The sequence below is a fragment of the Myxocyprinus asiaticus genome, chromosome 34 (assembly GCF_019703515.2).
Source record: "Myxocyprinus asiaticus isolate MX2 ecotype Aquarium Trade chromosome 34, UBuf_Myxa_2, whole genome shotgun sequence".
Taxonomy (NCBI): Eukaryota; Metazoa; Chordata; class Actinopteri; order Cypriniformes; family Catostomidae; genus Myxocyprinus; species Myxocyprinus asiaticus.
In genome coordinates, this window is record NC_059377.1 from 12,141,951 (window position 1) to 12,169,242 (window position 27,292).

General features: G+C 38.2%; 1 protein-coding gene and 1 pseudogene across 4 annotated transcripts; both read left to right on the top strand.

The window, feature by feature from the left end:
- On the top strand, positions 1-24,575 carry LOC127425574 (GON-4-like protein). Of its 4 annotated transcripts, none has more exons than XM_051671706.1 (29): positions 1-42; positions 408-610; positions 3,650-3,721; positions 4,535-4,743; positions 4,910-4,984; positions 5,069-5,119; positions 5,636-5,686; positions 5,788-5,886; positions 5,988-6,101; positions 10,145-10,309; positions 10,515-10,725; positions 10,827-10,928; positions 11,033-11,073; positions 11,161-11,270; positions 11,380-11,584; positions 12,670-12,756; positions 12,895-13,063; positions 13,307-13,436; positions 14,312-14,459; positions 15,097-15,213; positions 15,428-16,933; positions 17,922-17,958; positions 18,270-18,397; positions 18,645-18,842; positions 20,886-21,029; positions 21,145-21,402; positions 21,528-21,709; positions 22,985-23,087; positions 23,347-24,575. In XM_051671706.1, exons 2-29 carry the CDS (start codon positions 427-429, stop codon positions 23,485-23,487), a joined length of 5,037 nt encoding a protein of 1,678 aa, XP_051527666.1. In that variant the 5' UTR covers positions 1-42; positions 408-426; the 3' UTR covers positions 23,488-24,575. The 4 variants fall into 4 exon arrangements, with proteins under 4 accessions (XP_051527666.1, XP_051527665.1, XP_051527667.1 ...); XM_051671705.1 differs by having other exon boundaries at positions 21,525-21,709; positions 23,347-24,574; XM_051671707.1 differs by having other exon boundaries at positions 5,636-5,680; positions 21,525-21,709; positions 23,347-24,574.
- LOC127424789 (protein disulfide-isomerase A3-like) overlaps positions 23,609-27,292 on the top strand; it is a 13,115-nt pseudogene continuing 9,431 nt past the window's right edge.

Sequence of the window (27,292 nt, forward strand, 5' to 3'; positions counted from 1 at the left end):
CGGAAGTGACGCACTATTGTTGTGCCTTTCATATGTTGGCGGGTGTGTATAAAGAATTGAAATTATTCTTTATGTTTTTACAGGAACCCTTTCGAACGATTAAATATGACATGCGGAATACTCTATTGTCATGACAGTATTTATTCCAGTAATGTTCCAGTCCCAGCAAACACGATTATTTCAGTGTACACTGCTGTCTCTTTCACCTGCAAATACAGCAAGAAAGCGGATACTTCAAAAAAATAATATAGTGTGTTTTTTTATATATATATCTAAGTTATAGTTGAACTATTAACTATCGTTTTTTAAACTTTAAGTTTTTCCCCCGGCCAGTGGAGTTGATAAGGCACAAGACATGCACGTGTCACTATTTGATCATTTGAATTGATCATGTTTAATCCCGACAGGTGTGAATGGCAGTGTGAGATGGATCAAACCCGCAAACGGAGATTAACGAACAGGAAAAATGGCCTTCCTCAGGGTAAAGTGAAGAGGGCTGAAGAGCCAGAGGATGTTAAAGCTGCAGACAGCAGAGATGATTCAGAAAGTACAGTATCACACAGACGCTTCACTAAGATCAGAGTATCCAGCCCACAGTCAGACACTGCTGGTAAGACTTCAGCAAAACACAGTGACCTGTGGTGACACAATTCTGTCACTGCCTATGTGCATTTTCATATTGGAATAAATCAGAAGCTGCTTGTTGTTGTTGTTGTTTTTCGTTGAGAGTTAACACTTTATAACAACTTTCATTAATGACATCAGCTAATACCATCTGAATATATGCATATACAAAAAAAAGTCCAAGGCACTACTTCTGGTCATAAAAATTAAAAAGCCTTTATTTTGATTAGCTCGTCACATTGACAATAAAAAAAGTTTCAAATCAGTAGCCGCACACTGACTAAGGATATGCTTAATAGATCATTTGCTATGTACAGGTTAGATCACGTAGTTAGAAATGTTTTGAAAATTTTATTAATATATTTTAGGCCTATTTACATTTGAGTGTCCTGCCATGAACAATTACATACCGAAAAGTACCATAGTATTATTTCAAGTATCTTGGAGAATCATGTAACTACCATGGTACATTAGAGATAGGCTGATTAATCGGTGCCGATAGTTTTCTTTTTAATCTGTGACCGCTGCTGGAAGATTTTTAAATTAGAACAGTTAGTACTATAGTATCACAGCGGCCTTTAGAGTTGAAATAAAAACAATCATGTGGGAGTTTGCTATATGTAAATCTTTTGTTATTGACAATATTCATCTATATTTTTATCCTCTCTTCAATGCTAAATTGAAGCAAGGGCGTACAAAGAAAAGTGCGACTGTATGGAAATGTCCCCCGACAACATACTGTACATTGTGTCTCCAACTTCATATCTTGTGAATAATAATAAACCTTATTCCTAATTAAATCTCTGGTGATATATATATATATATATATATATATATATATATATACACACACACACATACAGCTCTGGAACAAATTAAGGGACCACTGCAAAATTATCAGTTTCTCTGGATTTACTATTTACAGTATATGTATGTGTTTGTGTAAAATGAACATTTTTGTTTTATTCTATAAACTACTGACAACATTTCTCCCAAATTCCAAATAAAAATATACCCCAGATCATCATCGATCCTCCACCAAATTTCACAGTGGGTGCAAGACACTGTGGCTTGAAGGCCTCTCCAGGTCTCCATCTGACCATTAGATGACCAGGTGGAGGATCGGTGATGATCTGGTGGTACTTCAGCAAGGCTGGAATCGGGCAGATTCATCTTTATGAAGGACGCATGAATCAAGCCACGTACAAGGTTATCCTGGAAGAAAACTTGCTTCCTTCTGCTCTGACAATGTTCCCCAACTCTGAGGATTGATTTTTCCAGCAGGACAATGCTCCATGCCACACAGCCAGGTCAATCAAGGTATGGATGGAGGTTCACTGGATCAAGACTCTGTCATGGCCAGCACAATCTCCAGACCTGAACCCCATTGAAATCCACTGGAATGTGATCAAGAGGATGATGGATGGCAACAAGCCATCAAACAAAGCCGAGCTGCTTGAATTTTTGTGCCAGGAATGGCATAAAGTCACCCAACAACAATGTGAAAGACTGGTAGAGAGCATGCCAAGAAGCATGAAAGCTGTGATTGAAAATCAGGGTTATTCCACCAAATATTGATTTCTGAACTCTTCCTAACTTAAAACATTAGTATTGTGTTGTATAAAAATGAATATGAACTTGTTTTCTTTGCATTATTCAAGGTCTGAAAACACTGCATCTTTTTTGTTATTTTGACCAGTTGTAATTTTCTGCAAATAAATGCTCTAAATGACAATATTTTTATTTGGAATTTGGGAGAAATGTTGTCAGTTCTTTATAGAATTATACAAAAAATGTCATTTTACTCAAACACATACCTGTAAATAGTAAATCTAGAGAAACTGATAATTTTGCAGTGGTCCCTTCATTTTTTCCAGAGCTGTATGTATATATATATATACATATACACACACACACAAAACCCTTCATCTGGTGAATATATAGGCTTTAAAAGGGTTAATTTGGTAAATAATTAAATGTAGAGCGTTGTAATGGAGCCAAGTCTCTGTCATAGCAAAATAAGAGTCCCTAGTTTGTTTCAGACTTGTTTGTAGTTAAAAGTCCCACATTATGGACAAAATCTTAATTTTTTTCTGGTTATTATTGGGATTTTGGTTGATTAATAAACTGCATCTGGGATTTTATTTATTTTGGACTCTCGTCATCTCTATATCTGTACCCGTCACAGTATTTAAAGACTAAGGGGAAAAACATACTCTAGGCAAATACGTGAACACAGATGCATCTTGCAGCACAAGCTCGATTTCACGCGTTGTTGTGTTCTGAAATTTGTCAGACCGCAATTCTTACTTAACACAACTACGCATTGCATTCCCAAAGTTGCCGCAATGGGTGCTATAGCGAGATTAGTGTTAACTGTCCACTTCTATGGTAAATTTTCTCTTTCATCTCAACCACTGTCATGGCAGAGCAACTGTTTAAAAAAAATAGTGCTGAGCAAGTAAGTTAAAGTAAATATATTTAAAGTAACTAACCTGAATAATAACACATCTAGTTTAATGGCACAGACGTTTAAAGGTAACTCTATGGCCCCCTTGAGTACTGAGATTTTGTTTCCGTCATGGTAACACAAGAACGCATGTTAAGCATGTTCAGCTGGACCACACGTTGGCAAAGCGGTGACCAAGCGATCACATCTGCATCTGCATTCACATACTTGCGTAGAGTATGTTTCGGCCATAAGATTTTTTTTTAAAACTATCAGCCTTTTCCACCACCTTAGGTATCGGTATTGGCAAAAATCCACTATCGGTCGACATCTATGGCACATGAATATGTTGTTTATTCAGTACTATAATCTATATATTCAAGTATCTGTATTTGCATCTGCTACCATCACTGTACCATGATACTGTCACATTTCCCTGACCTTTTTGTAAAAAAAAAACCAGATTTATAACCAATGCGTAATATTTGTCAAAGACTTATAATTATCGTGGTATCCTTTTTCTAGAATGTCTGCTTGTAAAATTATAGTCTGAAACATTTGTATAAACATTACCAGGCCAAGAACAGCATACTGAATGTTCCAAGACATCTGAAGATGATGTTGAGAAGGCATTGGTCATCACGTTTGGTGAGTTCTTAAAATACTTTTATTATTGACCTGGTCAGTTAATCGGTTGTTATTCTGTTCATCTTATCAGAATCGGCCAATGAACCGGCCGATTTACAGAAGTTTGAACTTTGTTTTCTGTTTTCCAGTAGTTTTAAGTTAAAGGGATGGTTCAACCAAAAATCTAATTTCTCTCATCATTTACTCACTCTCATGCCATCCCAGATGTGTATGACTTTCTTTCTTCTGCTGAACACAAACAAAGATTTTTTGAAGAATATTTCAGCTCTGCAGGTTCATAAAATGCAAAAAGCACATAAAGACAACTTAAAAGTAATCCATAAGACTCCAGTGGTTAAATCAATATCTTCTGAAGCGATATGATAGGTTGGTGAGAAACAGATCAATATTTAAGTCCTTTTTTTACTATAAATTTCCACCTTTTACCATTCCCAACCAGTAGGTGGCTGAAAGTGAAAGTGGAGATTTATAGTTAAAAAGGACTTAAATATTGATCTGTTTCTCACCCAAACCTATCATATCGCTTCAGAAGACATGGATTAAACCACTGGAGTCTTATGATTTACTTTTATGCTGTATTTATGTGCTTTTTGGACCTTAAAAAACTTCATTTATGTTCTGCAGAAGAAAGAAAGTCATACACATCCGGGATGGCATAAGGGTGAGTAAATGATGAGAGAATTTTCATTTTTGGGTAAACTATCCCTTTAATATTGAGTAAATATTGTGTTTACTTGTTCATGTAATTGAAAAAAGACACAATGAAAACTACACAGAGCAGTAGCTCTTAGCAAAACCCGTTCTCTCTTTCAGATAAAGAGCAGGGTGGCACTCGACTGGTGGGCAGAAGGAAAGCTATGAGGAGGAAGAGGGAAATGTGTGATGAGGAAGACAGTCAGCAAGAGGAAGGTGACGATGAAATCCAGCCAGATTTGGAGATCGACCGAGAGCTGGACAGAGAACTGGAGAATAAATCTCGACAACATAAACTGACCTCAGCGAACGTTCGAAGTATCATTCATGTGAGTGTGGACTGCTTTCAACTACTTCATCTACCTTTATACAAATGTATATGCCCTCTTTCTACAAGACACTTGGTAACGATATTTCCTCAGAGATATGAGGCTTTTCATAATGATTTTTCTTTGCTCAATATCATTGTTGTCATATTGCTCTTTCTGTCTGCAGGAAGTCATTACCAATGAGCATGTTGTGGCCATGATGAAAGCTGCCATCAATGAAACTGAACCAATTTCTGTGTTTGTGAGTATCAACGTCCTGTTATCATCTGTTCTGATAGATAGTGATTGACAGCTGTTTGCTCACACCTCTCTCTCTCTCTCTCAGGAGCCCAAGATGACTCGCTCTAAACTGAAAGAGGTTGTGGAGAAAGGAGTTGTAAGTTTGTAGCTTTGATGTGAAATGTGCATTGAATTCCTTAATTTACCATGTATCTATTATTTATTTGTTGCAGTTTATTAAATGAATGGACCTAAGGATGTCACAAAACCTGTCAAGAACATGTCAGGGTCATATTACTCCCCAAAATCAAAAGATATATAAGAAAATAAGAAATTACATTTTGCATAAAAAAAATAAATCCTATTTTATTTGTATTTTTGTTTTGTTTTTTGTTGGTTTTTTTGCATTCCCATCTAGTAATGTGAAAAATATTATATTCAAATATTGCAATGTGAAAAAAAAAAATAAATATTATATTTAAATTGTAAAGTATTTAAATATCATGATAGTATTTTTGTACTGCCTTTATGTTGATTTTAATCTAATAAAATGTGACTCATTTTACTGAAAGTCACCTCTTAGTTGTTGGCTATTTACTTAGATTAGCTGTTACATGCACAAATTGTTGCATAAGGAGTGATTCATACAGTAATCAATAACATTATTTTGTAGGTCATTCCTGCTTGGAACATTTCGCCAATTAAGAAGCAGACTGAGGTGAAGGTAACTCCTAAAGTTAAAGTATATAAGCTGTTAAGCAGTATTTATGAGAAATTGACCAGACTTTGTGGAATGTATTATTAAATGTTGGTATGCATTTACAGAAGGGAACCCAGTTTGTGGATATTCCTTTAGAAGAGGAAGACTCCTCTGATGAAGAGTATCAGCCTGATGAAGAGGATGAGGATGAAACGGCTGAGGAGGTTGTAGAGAATAGTTCTTCGCAATTTTTTGAAAAAAATGTTTAAAAAAAATTGGTTGAATATTTGTTGGGGTTTGTAGAGACTATTCGTGTGTTTTGTAGACTTTTCTGGAAAGTGACTTGGAGAGCACAGCATCCTCTCCACGAGGCAGTCGAGTGAATCTACACAGATCACACTCAGAGTATGAGGAGGATATGACTGGCAACTCCAGACTGGTAAAACACCTGTAGATATTTATATTAGGGCTGTCAGTTGATTACAATTTTTAATCAAATTAATTACATGGTATGCTGATTAATTCATCGCATAAATAAATATTTGCGGAGAAAGCCCCTCAAATAAAAATAATTTAATATAATGATGTAATAATTATAAATTGTTATATTTAAACAATTACAAATAATAATATATATATATTATAACAAATTATAATTCAGAATTAAAATGAACTACATTATTGTGGCAGAGGAGTATATCATTGATAAGACTATACAAAAAGTGGCCTTATAATGCAATATATTGTTTATTTCCATATTGAACATAAGCCAATCATTGGCCTAAATTTCACAGCAATCCGTTTTGCAATTGAATTCGTCAATCAGTCCGAGATTTATTTTAAGGACTTTTCTAAGGGCGCCTCAATGTACACCTGCATCAGACGGACACTTTTAGTGCGTCTCACTTTGGTTGCGTTGCTTCATAAACGTAACGTTTATAGGCCGCTGTGTCAAGTTAATCGTAGTTTGAAACTTAGATAAACACGTCTTGAGTGGATGCCGTGGAGAATAGCATGAGCCTCCACACGCACTAGGTCTCTGCGGTAACATACTCAACAAGCCACGTGATAAAATGCGTGGATTGATGGTCTCAGACGCGGAGGCAACTGAGATTCGTCGTCCGCCACCCGGATTGAGGCGAGTCACTACACCACCACAAGGACTTAGAGCACATTGGGAATTAGGCATTCCAAATTGGGGAAAAACGGGAGCAAAACAAAAAAAAAAAGTAAAAAACACGTTTTGAGAGTCCTGCCTATGGATTTGCACTCCATCAAACTGTGTTTGTACACAAGAATGCATTTTTATATTGTGTTGTCTGCTGTTGACAAGTGTGGTTTGTTCTGTATAGCTGCGTGTTGCCTATACAGCTGGAGTTTTGCTTACTGCCCCTTGGAGAAAACAGGTGGTACTTCAAGCTTGAATTGCTCCGATGGGAAAAATATTCGTAATTACGGACCGAAGACATGATTAATTGCATTATTTTTTTTAACGCCTTATTTTTTATATAATTATTCACACTGATTAATGCTTTAAATCGACAGCCCTGATTTATATATTTCGATATTTGCTCTGAAATAACTGAAAAGGGTGATCTTTTTCAATCAGAGAAACCAAAAAGCCTGTGTTCCCAAGGATATTCAAAATGTTTCATGCATTAAGTAAAAGACTGTAAAAATCTCAGTTTCATATTTATAAAAACTCCGCCATGAACACCGCTGCCTCTCTACCGGATGAGCTAAATACTTTTTATGCTCGTTTCGAGGGAAATAACACCGCCCTCGCGGAGAGAGCTCTCACGGCCGAAGCTACAGAGGTTAGTTCACTCTCCGTCTCTGTAGCGGATGTAACCCGATCCTTCCGACGGGTGAATATACGCAAAGCCGCAGGTCCAGACGGCATTCCGGGCCGCGTCATCAGAGCGTGCGCGAACCAGCTGGCTGGTGTTTTTACGGACATTTTCAACCTTTCCCTCTCTTTGTCTGTAGTCCCCACATGCTTTAAAACATCCACCATTGTGCCTGTTCCAAAACAATCAAAAATAACTTGCTTAAATGACTGGCGTCCTGTTGCTCTGACCCCCATCATCAGCAAATGTTTTGAGAGACTAATCAGAGATTACATCTGCTCTGTATTGCCACTTTCTCTTGACCCGCTGCAGTTTGCTTACCGCAACAACCGCTCCACTGATGATGCCATTGCATCTACACTACACACTGCTCTCTCCCACCTGGAAAAAAGGAACACTTATGTGAGAATGCTGTTTGTAGACTACAGCTCAGCATTCAACACCATAGTGCCCTCCAAGCTAGATGAGAAACTCCGGGCTCTGGGCTTAAACAGCTCGCTGTGCAGCTGGATCCTGGACTTCCTGTCAAGCAGACGCCAGGTGGTTAGAATAGGCAGCAACATCTCCTCATCACTGACCCTCAACACTGGAGCCCCGCAGGGCTGTGTTCTCAGCCCACTACTGTATTCCTTGTACACACATGACTGTGTGGCAACACATAGCTCCAATGCCATCATTAAGTTTGCTGATGACACGACGGTGGTAGGTCTGATCACTGACAATGATGAAACAGCCTACAGAGAGGAGGTGCACACTCTGACACACTGGTGTCAGGAGCACAACCTCTCCCTCAACGTCAGTAAGACAAAGGAACTTGCGGTGGACTTCAGAAGAAAAGACAGAACACAGTCCCATCACCATCAATGGAGCACCGGTGGAGAGAGTCAGCAGCTTCAAGTTCCTGGGTGTCCACATCACTGAGGAACTCAGTGTGGTCCATCCACACTGAAGTCGTTGTGAAGAAGGCTCATCAGCGCCTCTTCTTCCTGAGACAGCTGAGGAAGTTTGGAATGAACCGCCACATCCTCACACGGTTCTACACCTGCACTGTGGAGAGCATCCTGACTGGCTTTATCTCCGCCTGGTACGGCAATAGCACTGCCCACAACCGCAAAGCACTGCAAAGGGTGGTGCGAACTGCCAGACACATCATCGGAGGTGAGCTTCCCTCCCTCCAGGAAATATATACAAGGCGGTGTGTGAAAAAAGCTCGGAGGATCATCAGAGACTCCAGCCACCCGAGGCATGGGCTGTTCTCACTGCTACTATCAGGCAGGCGGTATCGCAGCATCAGGACCCGCACCAGCCGACTCCATGATAGCTTCTTCCCCCAAGCAATCAGACTTCTGAACTCTTGATCTCCCACAATCAAAATACATCAGCACTGCACTTTATTACCCTTACTCTTATATCTCACACCGGACTGTCATAAATTATATTATTATTATTATATTCTCTCTTAACAACTGACTATCAACCGACAGCCTGAATGTCAATACAGTACAATACTGTACATTCTATATACATATATATTTATACTTTTTTTTTTTAATATATATATTTTTATTTTTAATTTTATTGAATAATGTGTATCTATATGGTAAAAAAAAAAAAAAAAAACCGGGGTATTGTATACTGTACAGTGTATGTTATTATTTGTATATTGTTGAGTGTAATTATGTGTATATCAGATGTTTAAATTGTGCTGTGTTAATCTGATGTTATTGTAAATTGGTATATGTCTCATCACTGTCACGGCTGCTATGTTGATTGGAACTGCACCCAAGAATTTCACACACCATTGCACTTGTGTATATGGCTGTGTGACAATAAAAGTGATTTGATTTGATTTTGATTTGATTTAAGAAACTGAAAGGTCAAATAAAAAGAGGATTAAAGGAATATTCCGGGTTCAATACAAGTTAAGCTCAATCGACAGCAATTGTGGCATAATGTTGATTACCAAAATTTTATTTCAACTTGACCCTCCTTTTAAGAAAAAAAAAAAAAAAGCAGAACTCGGGGTTCCAGTGAGGCACTTACAATGAAAGTGAATGTGGCCAATCTGTAAATGTTAAAATACTCACTGTTTCAAAAGTATAGCCACAAAACATAAATGGTATGCGTGCAAACATGATTTTAGTTTGATAAAATCACTTACTAACCTTTTCTGTGTAAAGTTATAGCCAATTTTTCAACTTGGTTGCCATGACGATGTAATGCAACAAACCCTAAAACGACTGTAAAAATTACGATTAAAACAACTTTACAGCTCAAATAATACATGAGTTTTATCAGAAGAATTAATGTAAGTGCTTTTATTAAATTATAAGCTTCACATTTCTGCCTTTAAACCCTCCACAAATTGACCACATTCACTTGCATTGCCTCACTGTAAGAAAAGGACAGACAAGTCGAAATTATTTTTTGTGCTAATCAGCATTATAGCACAAATGCTGTCGATTGCGCTTAACTTGTATTGAACCATAATGTTGCACCATTTTTATATTAGCAGCAAAAATCATATTGAATATATCATAAATATATTTGGCCAGCCTTAGAACACTTGCATAGACCCTCACAAACTAATTACTAAACACAAACATATCTAATGTACTTGTTATTTCAACAGAGCCTCCGCAGATCCAGGCACTTGACAGTGGCCGTTGCTCCAATGGGGCCCCCACCACCACCTCCGGCCCCCTCCAGGGCCCCACCGGATTGCAGCTTCTTAGAGAAACTCCATGCTGTGGATGAGGAGCTGGCCATCAGCACTGACTGCATAGAGCCATATCAGGTGCATCTTAACTCACTCCTGCAGTTTATATTATTTTAAGCATCTCATTTTTTATTAATAAAGTGAAGATAACACAAAAACAAGTTAATCTACATACACAAGCATACATTTATAGAGTAAATTTGGTATTACAGGGATTTAATGTAGATAAATGTTATACATAGATCTAATTTTTCTTTAAATTGTATCTCTCTTTGGCGTCTAGAGTCTTAGTAGCACTAACGGAGATGAGAGCCTGATATCATTACGAACACGATCCAAGCGCCCGCTGAGAGATGTCCCTCTAGGCCGTCTGGAGGCGGAGTTACGTGCTCCTGACTTCACTCCAGACATGTATGAGTTTGGCTCCGCCCTCGAGGATCGAGAATGGACGCATTGGCTGCAAGGACTCATGATTTCAGATATGGAGAATGAAGGTATAGACTGGGTCTCAAATATATTTAACAGTGCCGTCAAATCATGTACTTTCCCCAAATGTGTTTCTCAAATACTCTTCCGCATTCTTACTCCCTGCCAGAGGAGGGTGATGATGAAGATGACCCCGAGTATAACTTTCTGGCTGACATTGATGAACCTGATGTGGAGGACTACAGAAATGACAAGGCAGTGCGCATCACCAGTGAGTTCATTTTACAGCACAAGATGCACTTCTGTGTGCCTCAATACAGTGTGTCTCTCTCCTATACCTTTTGATATTAATCGCTTTTCTTCCTTGTTCTTCAGAGAAGGAAGTGAATGACTTAATGGATGAACTTTTTGATGCAGTAAGGCTTTAGATTTATATTGGGCTACATTCTGACATTGTTAACTCTTAAAACATGTGTCTATAGTTTTTCCTCTGTCACCGGTAGTTTCAGGATGAGTTAGGGGGTCAGGATGAAGAATGCCATGAGGAAGAGGAGGAAAAAGATGAAGATGAGAATCCTCCACAGGAGCCACCTGCCATTCTGGAAAATATTCAGTACAACCATCCGTAAAATTTAAAAAGCACATGGCAGAACTGTCATCACATATACAGAGATGACACAATTGCAGCACAGACTTTTTAGTGAAATGTTTCCTGTGTGTAGATATGAGGACCCACTGGCAGATGTGATGAAACAGCGCTATCGTACAGTTCGCGAGCAGCTGGCAGCTCTGAGGAAGCATAAGGCTCTGCTGGAGAGTAAAGGAGTGACCGTACCCCTGCCCTGCCCTCAGCGCCCCACAAGCTCCTTAACTCCTATGATACTCAGTGCAGCTCAGAAACTCCAGCTACAGCAGCAGATCCAGCAGGTCAGACTCCACCCACTGCTTTCATCAGACGCCGTCAGCAGTAACACTAAAAGCATCAATGCTTTATTAATCATTTGGTCAATGTAGAGCAGAACAAGTGGCAACAGAGAAATTTTATTTAACTGACCAGGGACTTTTATTAAGAAAATAAATAGGATCAGAGACATGACCTAGAGTAAATGAGATATTTGCTTATTATAATGTTTATTACATGTTTATTAAAATGTTTGTGTTGCTGTCATTACATTTTGTTTACACTTGGGTAACCTCCTCGTGGTCACTATAATGTGTGGTTCTCGCTCTCGGTGGGGCGTGTGGTGAGTTGTGCGTGGGTGACGTGGAGAATAGCGTGGGCCTCCACACGCTACGTCTCTGCGGTAACGTGCGCAACAAACCACGTGATAAGACGCATGGATTGACGGTCTCAGATGCGGAGGCAACTGAGATTCGTCCTCTGCCACCCGGATTGAGGTGAGTCACTACGCCACCACGAGGACTTAAAACGCATTGGGAATTGGGCATTCCAAATTGGGGAGAAAAGAGGAGAAAAAAAAAATAAAAAAAATAAAGCATCATATTGTTACATAATGATTGTTTTCTTTCCTAAGATGGAAATAAATGCATTTTGATAGGAAAATAAGTATATTTAGAGTGAAATTTCAGCACTTTCAAAATCTGCGATTAATCGCGATTAACTACAAAAAATTATTTGATTAATCACGATTAAAATAAAATATATTGATTGACACTTTTTTTTTTATTAATATTATTTTGAAATAACGCAGAAAATGGCTTAAATAGAAGCATATACCATCTATTAACAACCTCAGAGCTCACGGTATGTCTGTCTTCAAATGTTTATAAGTTATTGTTAATCAATTTCTCTGTGGATTTTTACTTCTGTAACCAGACTGTTGGCTCTGTGATGTGTGTAACTGCTTATTTCTGCCTATTCCACCAATATTTTATTTTGTCAAAAATTTCACCCCATTCTAGATCCAAAACAAAGTCTCAAGCCCCTGGTCTCAGCATTGCATTTATACTGTTGTTGTGGGATAAAATGTTTTGTTTGCTCCTTCCTGCAGCATGTGCAGCTCCTCACACAGGTGAACATGTTGAGCAGTTCTGTCAAGGGTCTGGAGACAGAGGCTTCAACAAGCAAACAGTTCTTGGTAAGACGTAACGCATATTGCATCGAGAAATGCCTCCGAATGTAATTGCATGGTTTTTGTACATGCAATGTTAATGTGAACTTTCCCTCTCTTCTCTCTCTCTCTCTCTCTCTCTCTCTCTTTCTCTTTCTCTTTTAGTTGGAGCTTCAGATGTTTGCTCAGCGTGGGGAGCAATCCCATGGTCCAGTACAGCCTGGCTTCAGCAGCATCTTCAGTGCCTCTAATCTTCAGGGTGCAATTTCTCTATTGGAGGAACTAGAGCAGTCACCCAGACGAGACCATTCTGCTCCCAGTCCATGCTTCCCTGGTAGTTTATCTAAGGCTCCAGTCCTCACATGCATTCACTTCTTCTCTTTTATTAAAAACAAGCCAGATGCATTCAGTTTCAGTTTGAGTTACACTACAGATCAAGAGTTCCTGCTATATACACACTATCTGGTTGATGTTGAAATTGGAATACAAAAATGCACTGCTGCACACTGAAGTTATTTTATGATTTATTCAATTCTGTTGATCTTTCTTCTTTTTGTTTGCTTTATTTAATGTGTAGGATCTCAGTTTCCAGCTCATCTGACCTGGTTGATGGCGACTCGGCCAGTGTTTCTCTACCTAGAGCTACTTCCTACAGTCCCACTGCGTCCCACTAGATTCAGAGGACCATTCACCTCAGCAGAGGACTAGTAATATACTCATGCCTCTACCTTATTTATTATACTTTATTCATTTAGTTAACCCTTTAAGCTTGGCCCACCAAGAATAAATATAATTTCAAAATATCTACAGTCTTGAGGAACACAAAATAGGAATTGTTTAAAAGCTAAAAAGCTCTATTTTACAATGCATGTAGGCATTATGACTAAAACTGAACAAGTGCTTTGAAATTTGCAGACAAATCAGAAGGGTTTTGTTTTCATAATTAATTATTTTGCACTGTACAAATTACAAATTTTACAGTAAAACTCATCAAATAGCCATGTGTCATATGTCGTTGGAAAGCTCTCAAAGAGTAGAATACAACCAGAGGTGAAAGTCATCCAAATGTGGGAGGAGAGAGGATCGTTCGCTGTAATTACATATTGCTACCAGGAGATGGCACCAAGTACATAACACAGATTCAGTGATGTTGTACAATTATTATGTTTTATTTCTTTGGAGAGGCTTTAGGAGACTTTGAGACATTTTTGGACACTAGGTTGAATTATATTTGTAATGCGATAACTTTTGATTGCTTTGTCATATCAACACAAAATTTTACTCAGTTACAAGTGACATGGATTTACCTTATTTATGAACTGTTATTTCACCCTGTGTTTACACTTCAAGTTTTTTATTTTTTTTTAATTTTTCATCAGTTTCTTAGGCTGAGAGTCTCATAATTTATCATGATCTATATCATTAAACCTTTTGAAAAGTTTTCTTTAAAATGATACCAAACAATTGACCCTCTTTGGTTGTTATAAGCCTTTAATTTTGGACATGCCAATGAAACAGTTAATTGAACATGAACATTGAAATCTCAAGTAAAGGTGATTTTTCTCTGTCGTTTCCTCTTTAGTCTTGTGGTTCTGGGTCATAAGCACTTGAGAAGCACCCTACACCCACTGCAGATGACATGTCGCTATCTACTTGCTGCTAGGAGCTTTGTCCGTTTAAAATCACACATCCGGGATGCATGTCAAAAGCCCTTTCCAAGTGTTATCAAGGTGTGACATCACACAACAAGCAAACACGCTTCCGGGTTCTTCAGACCAGCAGCTTCGAGTGATGATTGTAGGCAGCGCTGTGGTTGTAATGATCTGTAAAACATTGCATAATGTATTAATATTTGTTGATTTTAATGAAAGTTATTATAATGTAATACCCATGGATTATAGTGAAGAGATTTACATAAGTGTTTATTAAACCAGCTCCAAAACCATTTTAACTTGATTCAGTACTTGAATTTTTCAGAGAGGCACAATGCGTATAATGCATCCTTCTTAAGCCTCTGAAATGTGACATATAAAATTAAAAATACCCACCAAATGCATCTTTATTTCTCAGAATTACTTGACCACACAAGTGATAATATTTGGCATCAGTCAGCCTTAATAACCGCTGTTTTTGATTGTCTAATGGAAATCTCAAGAAGCCCAAATCTCTTCGTGCTTCTTCACGAAACACAGCACTTTTCGGTCAATTTGCATGACATTCTAATATAAAATAGCTGTTTTTCACATTGCCTAAAGAACCCAGAAGTGGCACTAAGCGTTTGTTTGTAAACATTGTATCCATATGTGCAAGTAAGTATATTTGTTTGATCTGAGATTTACCCCTGTAATATTTTTTCACATGTTTCAGACATACTTTATGGCAGGAAAATGTCCCCCAATGCCTTTGGCCTGTAAAAGAGTCAGTCCATGTGAGCAGCGTCCACCAGTGGAGAGAGAAAAAAGCCTTATGCCTGATTGGCTCAAGGTAATAATTGTCTTCTTGTCTTCGGCAATTACTAAATGTTCTCTTGCTTGACAAGCAAATAAATTAACTCTTATCTCACCAATGTTTATTATCAAAGTAATAACAAACGAGCAACAGCCTAGTAACCACCCAGAACACCCTAGCAACCACATAACAACTGAAGTCATCAGCATAGAATTTATATGTAACATTTAACCATTTCAATCTCCCACAGAAAAACCTTAAGATCATTAATGAGCATGTAAGAAACTATAACCAGCCATCTGGCAACTCGCAATTCCAAACTACCACTTCTGCCAAAAGCACTACGCCAACAGAGGAGGCCAATGAGCCTCCAGGTCTCCACTGTAGATTCCCTCCAGGCACCCGTTACCCTCCTCGCCTTCCTGAAGACCTGTCTCGGGCACTTGAAGCTTCCTCCAAAAAGAAAAAAGACAAGCCATCTGAATCCAGCAGGCCTTCAAAACCAACCCTGTCAGCTAAGGAACTAGAGGAAGTCCTCAGTCAGTTGCCACCCATCTTACCGAAGGCTTCTACAGTCGCAAGTCCATCGCTTTCCCACCCTCCTCATCTCTCACAGGGTCCAGGCCCACAATTTCAAACCGTTCCACTGAGGACAGAACCTAATCCTTGCCCGTCTGCAAATGGAGCCATTAACTGTCCCATTGAGAGACCAATAATAGCCCCAAAGGTTCCTCCAATGGTACAAAGCCATGGTGGAGTTGTTGTTACTTTACCAACTGCTCCAGTCACCACTGAATTGAACTCTTTAAGGATTGTACCTGTGAAAAATGCTGTAGAAATGCCAATGGGCATCTCTGGTGCTCCAAAGGTAGCTCAAATTGTTGCAAACCAAGGGAAAGTCCTCATCACTTTACCTACAGCTGCTACAAATGCACCACAGTTGAGTTCCCCTTCTTCAAGGCACGTAACTGTAAATCAAACTGGACCATTGGTCGCCTCTAATGTCGTAACAGCAATTCCAGCAGGATCAAGTCAAGGTGGACTAATCATTAGTCTACCTCCACCTCCAGTTCCTAAAGCCATCATTTGTCCCACACCCATCATGAAGACTTCCCCAGCCAGCGTCCCGTTGGCTAAAGATCACATTAGTCAGCGCTACGGCACCCTCCTTAAACTTATACCAAGGGACTCTGCTTTTCTAGCTTCTCCTAAACAAACATCTGGATCTCAAAAACCTCTTAATCGGTTTCTTCTGCTACCTCCAGGCTATGTGCTTGCAAGGAACAACCTTGGCCATCAGATAGTCAAACGTGTTGTAGATCAAAACTGTAAACAAGTTTCGGCTCCAGAGGGGAAACAGAACAGGAATGAGAAAACTTCAGACAACAGCACAGATGGGCTACAAGGAGGTCCACTGGAAATGTCCTCCATTCAAGGGACATTGTCCTCCATTGATTGTTTGCAAGAAATTACAGAGGAGGAAGAACTCAATAACCATGATGGTGGGATGGTTGAGAATGAGGTGGAAGAGGATGGTGGTGAGAAAGACTTCAGAGAGCTGTTCCTCATGCTTTCTGAATCCTCCGGGAGCCCAGCAGCCAGTATAGAAGAGGAAGACAGAGATATGGAGGTGGTTTTGGAGAGGAAACTTGAGAAGCAGAAAGAAAAAGAAAGGAAGGGCAGTAGTAGATGGACCGGGGAGGAGGAAATAGGTGGAGACCATGTTTCAGAAGTCGGGTCTGTGCCAGAGCTTCAGGTGAGATTGTTTTTGTTCTTTGTGATGTAATTTTGTGAATTCATAATCAGAATCCTTAAACTTATACAGAGGGACTCTGCTGTTCTAGCTTCTCCTAAACCAATAATTTTGTGAATTCAGAATCAGAATATTTTTGCAATAGCTCTTGGGTAAACAAGTGAACATATTAAAATCACACTGCCATACATTCAGGCTAGGGTCAATTATATTGTGTAGGCTGATTTTTAACGAAAGGTTTAAATGTGTTTTTGGTGGTTGTGATTGTGGATGACTAGAAAATGTTCACATAAAACCTGGTTTAATTACAAGTTCCATTGAGACTTATGCTTACCCCGGGGCATGTTGTCACCAGAAGTCAATAAGTGTTCAGTGAACAGTATCTCTTTTCCTGGGCAATAGCAGTGAAAATATTTAATAACTTTTTTGTAGCAAGACCTCAAGGTATGTGACTATGCAGCAACTGACTTTCAAAAATAAACCTGCCCTGAGAAATAATCATTGACAACTGGCAAAAGTGTGACAACTAGCCCTGATCTCCCCTATTATACAAACTTAAGTTCCTGTTCATACATTTTGTATTTTATACTGAAAAAATGAGATTTTTCTCATTTTAAATACGAAGGAAACCATGAAATGTTGTCACATTTAGCAATATTCTACTTGCGTTATATTCCAAGTCTTCTGAAGGCATACAATAGGTTTTGGTGAAAAACAGAATGAAATGGATGGAAATCTTGACTTCCACCATAGCTCTCCTTAAGCCTCTCTCATGCACTTATGAACGCACAAAAGAGAGCCATGGTGGAAGTCAAGATTTCCACTGTAAAATAACTTACATTTTGGTTTGTTTCTCACCAAAACCTATCGTAAGGCTTCAGAAGCCTTGGAATATATTGCATGGACTACTTTAAAGTAAGTCAGCATCTACAATTGTATGGAAACCAGGTATCACAGTATACATAAAAAAATCTCCTTTTGTGTTCTGCAGAAGAAAGTAAGTCGTACAGGTTTGGAACAACATGAGGGTGAGTAAATAATGACAGATTTTTCATTTTTGGGTAACCTATCCCTTTAATGCAGAAAACATCTGAGAAGGCTTTTTTGCATTACTGTATTGAGAATTTGGGGGTGGAATGTGCTTAATTGTCATGAAAATAATGTCACAATGTAAAAAATCTTAATGGTCCTAAAATAGGCTTTAATTTCTTTATTTTTCATGTTTTGTCATTTTTTAAATGGGCTTCACATGTCTTTCGGAGATTGTCCCTCCCTATTATACCCTCTTGTGTTATCTAGCTGACATCTCTTTATCACAAGAAATACATTGAATTCACAGGTGTTCATCGTGCCTACACTCAGGAGATGGATGTGGAGAGAGCTTTTGTCCTTTACAATGACACACTCGATGATGATCCTCACAGGGATGCTAAAGATGTTGCTTTTGCCCAAGCTTACCTGGAGAAGGCAAGAAATATTAATTCAGCCTTTTTGGATTTTAAAAGATTAATGTGCACACTTTTTCAGCTTCTGTGATCTCCTTGTTCTTATTCAGTCTGAAATGTCCCAAAACTGTTCATTAAAAGATTGACTTCAAGCCCATTTGTCAGTGCACAACAGATTTCCATTTAATCAAGCTACTATGATTCCTTTATATTTCACTCTTTACAACTATTCATAACATTTAAAGTCCACGCTGTCTTTCTGTCTCCAGGTGCATGAGGTGCTGCAGGCAGTACCAGGGAAGTTGAAAGAGTTCTTGGGTGTTCTGTCTGAGTTTGAGAAAGATCCAGAGAGTCGCACCTCACTGGAGCTCTTGAGAAGACTTAAACCCATGTTGGCTGACTGGCCTGAACTGCTTCGAGACTTTGCTGCCTTCTTGCATCCAGACCAAGCCAGAGAGTGTGGCCTGGTGAGAATTAGCACTCTATTCTCATATATATAGCCAAATATAGTGCACAAGCATAGAGGTAGATTTTCATGCCTAGTATACAGGGTCATAGTTAACACTCACCAAGTGCCAAATGCAAGCGAGAATTGATTTTGACAACTACACAAAACAAGGTGACTGGCCAGTTATGGTTCAAAATGCAGAGTATCTCTCGCTGACGTAAGTGACAGGACATTTAGTTTCACACAGGAAAGAAATGCCGGCTGTCTCGTGTTCCGACTGGAGAAACTAACTACGCTGTTTAACTCAGTTCAGTAACACTCACACAGTTCAGGACAGCATCGTTGCAGTCTAGATGGATGTTTTTCTGTTATCCTTTTGGCGAAGTTGTTTACCTGCTATAATGCTTGGATGTTTTCTGGTAGGGTTGTTGAAGCTTATATTTCTTATCATGCTTTTATGAATCGAACATTACTCGTGTGTTAACCAATCGTGATGTGTCTACGTTGTCCGGTGAAGTTACTGTGACATGTTTAATATGTATGACTTAAGAAATTAACTTCTTGTAATTGTTATATTGCGTATTTAAGCATATTATTTTTACGTTTAATAAAGTATATTTTATCCCCATCATTACTGAATCCTCGTTTTATGTTTTCAGTTTATGTATTATTGTGTGCATTGCACAGACATGCTATTTTAGTAACTGAGGATGGACAATATAGTATAAGAATAATCAAATCTATTGAACTCGTATCAGCCATATCACGAGTTTAACCTCTTAAATTGAAAATTGTAGTTCATTTTCAAACATTATTAGTAGATAAAACACTTGAATAATCATATTAAGATTTACTAGTGGTGGTTTAGGATAGTCCCCTCTTCTCTTTTTAAAAGTGCTTTGAGTGTAGTGTCAGAAAAGCAATTTAAGTGTAAAATTAATTCAAATATGTAAATAAGAGTGTTGTTTATCTTAAAGCAAGTAATATCTCAAATCAAATGTTTAAACGTATAACATAATATCAACATGAAAATAGCACGTTATGACTCAAGCTGCAGTCATGATCACACACAGGTGATGTCCAGTTAATTAGGAAATTCATCCGCCAGAAGAGCAGTGTCAGAACACGACTGACGTAAAGTGTTCTTCTGCAAATTGCTTGAAATTTTAAGTTTCGACCACAGATGTCGCTAGAGAGCACAACATTACGTAGTGCAGCTTTAATCATGGTCATGGAAAACTTGGAAATAAAACTGTGATTTCCATGCCTGGAAAAGTCATGGAAATTGATAAACTATTTAAAGGGATAGTTCACCCAAAAATGAAAATTCTCTTATCATTTACTCACCCTTATGCCATCCCAGATATGTCATTTTTAAGCAGAACACTAAAAATCTCTAAAAGTCAGTATAAAAGTAATCCATATGACTCCAGAGGTTAAATCCATGTCCTCAGATGCGAATTGATTGGTGTGGTTGAGAAACAGATCAATATTTTAGTAAATCTTTACTATATATTGTCCTCCCTGCTCAGTCAATCTCCATTTTAACTTTCACATTCTTCTTCTTGTGTTTTTGGTGATTCACATTCTTCATGCATACGACCCCTACTGGGCAGGGAGAAGAATTTCTAGCAAAAATGGACTTATATTTTGATCTGTTTCTCACCCACACCTATCATATCACTTCTGAAGAAATGTATTAAACCACTGGAGTCTTTTGGATTACTTTTATGCTGACTTTATGTGGTTTTTGGAGCTTCAAAATTTTGGCACCCATTCACTTGCCTTGAAAGGACCAAAAGATCTGAGAAATTCTTCTAAAAATCTTTGTTTGTGTTCTGCTGAAGAAAATCATACACGTCTGGGATGGCATGAGGGTGAGTAATAGTTGAAAGAATTTTCATTTTTGGATTAACTATCCCTTTATAGTCATGGAAAATTCTGTAGTGAATATGCAATTGACTAGTTTTCATCTGCAGTAAATATCTCTTGTGTAGAGTAAAACTTGCTTAGTCATCATCTAAGGAACTGATATAATGCTATTTTTTATATCTTACTTTAGCTGGCAGAGCAGCAGGCATTTGAACGAAGCAAACGGTTTCTACGCCAGCTGGAACGCACTTTTGGAGAACAATCAGCCCTTTACACAAAGGTTGTGCACATTCTGCAAGGGGCTCCATCATGGGATCTTGCTGGCTCCAGAGAGGTACTCAAAAAGGGGCCCTTAAAATCTGTCCTTTAACATCTGTTTAGTGCAGGTCATGTGCACTTTATATTGTGGCATGCAAGCGTCTCTTCTGTTTATTTATTTATTTTTTTAGATGAAAGCTCAAATATCATCGCTGTTCTGTGATCACACTGACTTGCTGGAGGAATTCTGGGTATTTTTTAAGCAGCTTTACCCTCAAGTGCAGTTGCACTCTGAACAGAATGCAGATCATCTGTCCAGTGTGGAAACTATTCAGGGCTTGAAGGGGAGCCAGTCATGTCCACCAATCAGAACTCTCTCACCAGAGAGGAAAGTAGAACCCCACAAAACTGCTATTAAACATAGGAGAATGAGAGACAAACATGTCCAGGTATCAAATGAAGAGTCCATTAAACTCTTCTTAAGCATATGTCCTACTAGTTCTGTTTGCATATACACTCTGAAGATTCATTTTAATTTGGCTTTATCTCACATGATTTAATCCTCTCTCAGAAGACAGAAGTCAAAAAGCACAATGCAAGAAGAAGTAATGTGGCCACAGAGTTGGACAGTGAGGTAGATGAAGGTTCTTCTTCAGTGGATAATCAGCCGTCTTCATTTAAATGCATGGAAAATTCAGTCTGTGCCAAGAATATCTTACACTCACCAAATGGGAAAAAAGTCGTCCTCTGGACAAGGTTAGAAACACTGTACTACACATTTTTGTGTCCTCCTGCACGTTTTTTTTTAAATTTTTTTTTAGATGTATTTGTTTATTTACCAATGTAATACTTTTTTTATTTTACAGAGAGTGCAGTTTTATGTCTGTCTCTGCTGTTTTTTTTCCTTTTTTAACAAATGTAACTGTTTTTATTTTACACAAAGTGCAGTTTTGTGTCCGTCGGTGCTGTTTTTTTACTAATTTTTTTACTATATTTTGTACACATTTTACACTGTTTTTTTATTTTACACAAAGTGCAGTTTTGTGTCCGTCTGCTGTTATTTACTCAGGGTTTTGTTTATTACACTGATTTTTATTTTGAACAAAGCATAGTTTTGTGACCATTTGTGCTGTTTTTTTACTATAAAAAAAAAAAAAAGTACACATTTTTATTTTACACAAAGTACAGTTTTGTGTCCATCTGTGCTGTTTTATTAAAAAACATTTTTACAAATTTTACACATTTTTATTTTACACAAAGTACAGTTTTGTGTCCGTCTGCGCTTTTTTATTTATTTTTTATTTTATTTTACACAGTGCTTTTTTTGTGTGTTTTATTTTTTTACACACTCCGTTTGCACTGTTTGTGACTCGACGTCTAGCTTTTTTTAATACAAGAATGCGTTCGTGACTGATTTGGAATGCTTTACGTAGGCAGTAACTCAGTGCGACACACAGGAGACTAGACTCGCAATTAATATAAGTTGAAGTTTGGCATTAAAGTGTTGCTAATCAGCCAGTTTGGCACAAAGCTGGGCACCTTTCTGGAATTGGTCCTAAAAAGCATTAATATACATATCACACAAATATTGGGTAAAGTAGTATATTTTTCATTATATTTAACTATTTTATTGATCATTTTTGGTTGAATTATATTTACAATTATCAGCATTTCTCTCGCTTCATACGCCATCATGTTTTGTTTTGTTTGATTTTTCATGAAAGATATTATTTGGCTAAAATGTGGTGTCTTCAGAGACAGCATAATTAAGTTGCTTACCTTTTGGAGCAGACTTTGTGTCAGGAGCGGCAGTGATGCCTTAAAATACTGCGTGCATATGTAGCTCACTAAGTTTGGAGCAGAGCTTTGGTCTGACACTACAGAACACTTCATTTTTTGATATATTTGATTTTTTTGTTATTGATATAGATTTTAAAATGACTAAAATTGTTTGTGTATCACACACATTGAGATGTATATTCATGATTTTTATTAAGTGTTTTTCTGTATTTTGTCTGTGTGATGAAAAAGGGAGGCAGACCGTGTAATACTGACCACCTGTCGACAGAGAGGAGCCAAGAAGGCCACTTTTCGTGCCATTGCAGCACAGCTTGGCAACAAAACCACCAAGGAGGTGTGAGCACTCTCAATTCACATGCACAGGCTCTAAATACACCGTTTGAAATAAATAAAAAGCTGGATAACCATGGCACTCTTATTAATACGCAGTTATTAACACAGTTTGAAATCTTGAACATGACCGTGAGCAGTGTGCAATAACCTTGGGTTAGATGATAATTGAATTTATCCTTAATTCAATTAACTAAAATTGCAGTTATGTCAGTGTTTTTAATTGCAGTTGGAAAACAACCAAATTTTTTCTTTCTTCATAGGTTTTGGAACGCTTTCAAGACCTTATTAAGTTGTACCATAAATCCAGCAAGTTACCTCACACAAGCCAATCGGACATGGAAGACCAGTCCAGTACAACAGAAAATGAACCAGACAGAAAATATGATTGTGTGGAGCAATAAGATTTGTGATAGTAAACGAGTGCAGGCCGGACCTGCCTCCTGAATAGGAGATAGAAAGATGGACACCACTGTAAATGTTTTTGTGTGAAGTACATGAACAAAGGAAATACCATGTAGTATTATGAAATCTGTGATCCCTGGGTCAAAATATATTTATATGAAAGAATACAAAAATTGGATTGAGCTGTTTCAGACTCTCTCATGAACTCAGAGGTGAAGGACTCTTAATTTTGAAGCCAGACAGATTTGCAATTTTGCATTTAAGCATTTGCACATTCGGTGACATCTGACATAAGTGGAGAGGTTGCGTATGTTTTTATGTAAAATACTATTTTTGCCATAACAAAGAAACCTATGTGGTTTTGTATTTTAAATTTTATTGTGTACTGCTAATTTTTCATGTAGTTTTATGTCAATAATTTATAAGGGATGGTCATATCCCTTTGTATGTAAAGGAATGTCACAAATAAATTATTTTGATGTTTACTGTCATAAATACACCGCTGTGCATGGATCTCTCAAGAGAAACACACGGCGGGATGTGCTTTGATTGACAGAGTAATCCACAAATGACCGCTTTACATCTCCTCACTTGTGAAATTACTAACCAGTCATCATCTTCGGTGACACGCTTTTATCATTCAGGCGCAAATATTGGTGGAAACCAACCGGTGTGGAGATTATTGGAGCCCTGTAGTTTGTTTCTAGGTGTGGCCATTGTAAGAAACTTTCCCCAGAGTTTGAAAGTGCTGCTACATGACTGAAGGGAACAGTAACTCAAGCCAAGGTGAATGTTTTAGGAGATGCAAGCTTCATGTATAATGTTGTGTGTATCACTCTTAAAGGAACGTTTTGGTTCAAACCATGCTCTATCAACAGCATCAGTTGCATACATAATTTAGACTCATCCCTTAATTTCTAAAAACAAACAAAAATCCTATTTACAGTAATGCACTGACAATGTAAGTGTATGGGGGAAGCAGAAATGTGCTTATATTATTTTTCCATACAAAGATATTTGTTAAATCAGCTGTAAAGTTGTCTAAATCTGCCTTTTAGTAAGTGTACTACTGTCCTCAGCTGATGAACATCTGGTTATGTGCCACATACAGTGGCAATAAAAAGTATGTGAATCTTTTTGAATTACCTGCATTTATGTATATGTCTTAAAATCTGGTTTGATCTTCATCTAAATTTAGATAATGAACAAATCTGTTTTAACTACTAACACTCAAATTATTGTATTGTTCTTGTACATATTGAATACATCATTCAAACAATCACAGTGTAGGTTGGACCCCAGTGTATGTGAACCCCTAGGCTAATGACATCAACAAAAGCTAATTAGCATCAGGAGTTGGCAAACCTGGCATCCAATTAATGAAACGAGATTGGAGGTGTGGGTTAGAGCTACTTTGACTTATAAAAAGCACTCAGACATTTTGAGTTTGCTATTCATAAGAAGCATCCGCGGACATGGAACATGCCTCGCAAAAAAAAAAATATCTCAGAAGACCTACAATCAAGAATTGTTGCTTTGCATAAATCTGGAAAGGGTTACAAAGTTATCTTGAAGAGCTTAGATATTCATCTGTCCACAGTTAGACAAATTGTGTATAAATGGAGATGATTTAGTTCTGTGGCTACTCTCCCTAGAAGTGGCCGTCCAGCCAAGATGACTCAAAGGGCACACCGCAGAATGCTCATTGAGGTAAAAAAAAGAACTCTTGAGTGACAGCTAAAGATATAGGAACTGGTTAACATATCTGTTCATGAATCTACCATACAGAAACATTAAACAGGCATGGTGTTCATTGCGGGACATCACGAAGGGAGCCGCTACTTTCCAACAAAAACATTGCTGCGTGCCTTAAATTTGCCTAAGACCACATTGACACTCCACAACGCTACCTGGAAAATGTTTTGTGGACTGATGAAACTAAAGTTTCATTGTTTGGGAAGAACACGCATTACATATGGCATAAATAGTGCACCGCATACCAACATGAGAAGTGTTGAGCATCATGATTTGGGGCTGCTTTGCTGCTTCAGGGCCTGGACGGCCTGAACGGCTTGCCATCATTGAGGGAAAAATGAATTCCCAAGTTTATCAACATATCCTACAGAATAATATCAGGGTGGCTGTGCGCCAACTGAAGCTCAGTAGACGTTGGGTGATGCAGCTGGACAATGACCCGAAACATCGAAGTAAATCCACTACAGAATGGCTTCAAAAAAAGAAAATCCACCTTTTGGAGTGACCCAGTCAGAGCCCAGACCTTAACCCAATAGAGATGCTGTGGAATGACCTCAAGAGAGCCGTTCACACCGGATATCATAAGAATATGGCTGAGCTGAAACAGTTCTGTAAGGAAGAATGGTCCTAAATTCCTTCTGAACATTGTGCAGGTCTAATCCCAGCTACAAGAAATGCTTGGTTGAGGTTATTGTTGCCAAAGGAGGATCGACAAGTTATTAAATCCAAGGGTTCACTTACTTTTTCCACAGCATTGTGAATGTAAAAAGGAATGCATTCAAAAAAGACATGAAAGATTATAATTGTTTGTGTGTTGTTAGCTTAAGCACATTGTGTTTGTCTATACTTGTGACTGTGATGAAAATGAGATCACATTTTATGACAATTAATGCAGACAACCAGCTTGTATCCTTGCGGGATCTTATGTTACGACACAAGATTAGTAAGTAATCCTTTCACACTGCTCTCATGTTGACACTTATAATATTTGAGCACACAAAGTCTTCTAGTTATACTTTTGCATTACTTTAACACTGAATGATGTTTGTTTATTTTTACAGAGGGATGAGTCAAAAAAAATTCCGTGGTTATTGAGAGCATTTCAAAGATCATTCACCTAGATCAGTGGTTCCCAACCCTGTTCCCCTCCCCCCCAACCCCCCCCCCCAAACACTGCACATTTTATATATCTCCCTTTTCTGACACACTCAGTTCAGTTCTTGGAGTCTCCACTAATGAGCTGATGAGCTGAATTGGATGTGACTGATTAGGGCGATATCTAAAATGTGTAGTGTTGGGGGGCCTCCAGGAACAGGGTTGGGAACCACTGACCTAAATCATTTCTAGGGGCATAAAAAGACAAGGATATATTGTTTGACTAAATTGTTCAGCATTGCCAGAACAAATGCACATTCTTCTCATGGTTTAAGGATGAATGACATTTTTTGCAGGTGGACTGTACCACTAATACAGAGATCTGTAAGCACTATGGGGTCACTGGATACCCAATGCTCAAAATATTTTGGAATCGACAGGAATCCTCATTGTATGATGGGCCTTGATCTGCATGTAGGAATTTTATGGACTCCTGAATGCTCATGCATTCATGACCTCTCAAATACAGTCTAAATACAAATAAATTTTTCTTATGACAGTTGTGGATAAAATCTTAAAATTTGACCGTGTCTGCAGATGGAATTGTGGACTATATGAAGAAGCAGGCAGGGCCAGACTCTGTGCTGCTGAATAGCGATCACTTCATGTACTCAGCACACATGGCTTGCTGTACGTAGTAAAAGGGGCGGAATTACCTGTCTGCGTTGATGGTCTGACATAACAATTGTAAAAAATGGAGAATGTAGCAACTAGCAAAACTTCTGTGAAGACAGCACCTTACAAATGTGAGTGCTTTACCATCACCCCAAACTGTGTTAATATGTACATTGTTTGAGATACATGTGTTAAACTGAGGTTGGCTCATGCGCTAAATCTAGCATCAACACATTGCATGCGTTATAAAAACGTCACTTCTGCTTCCTTGTAATAAAA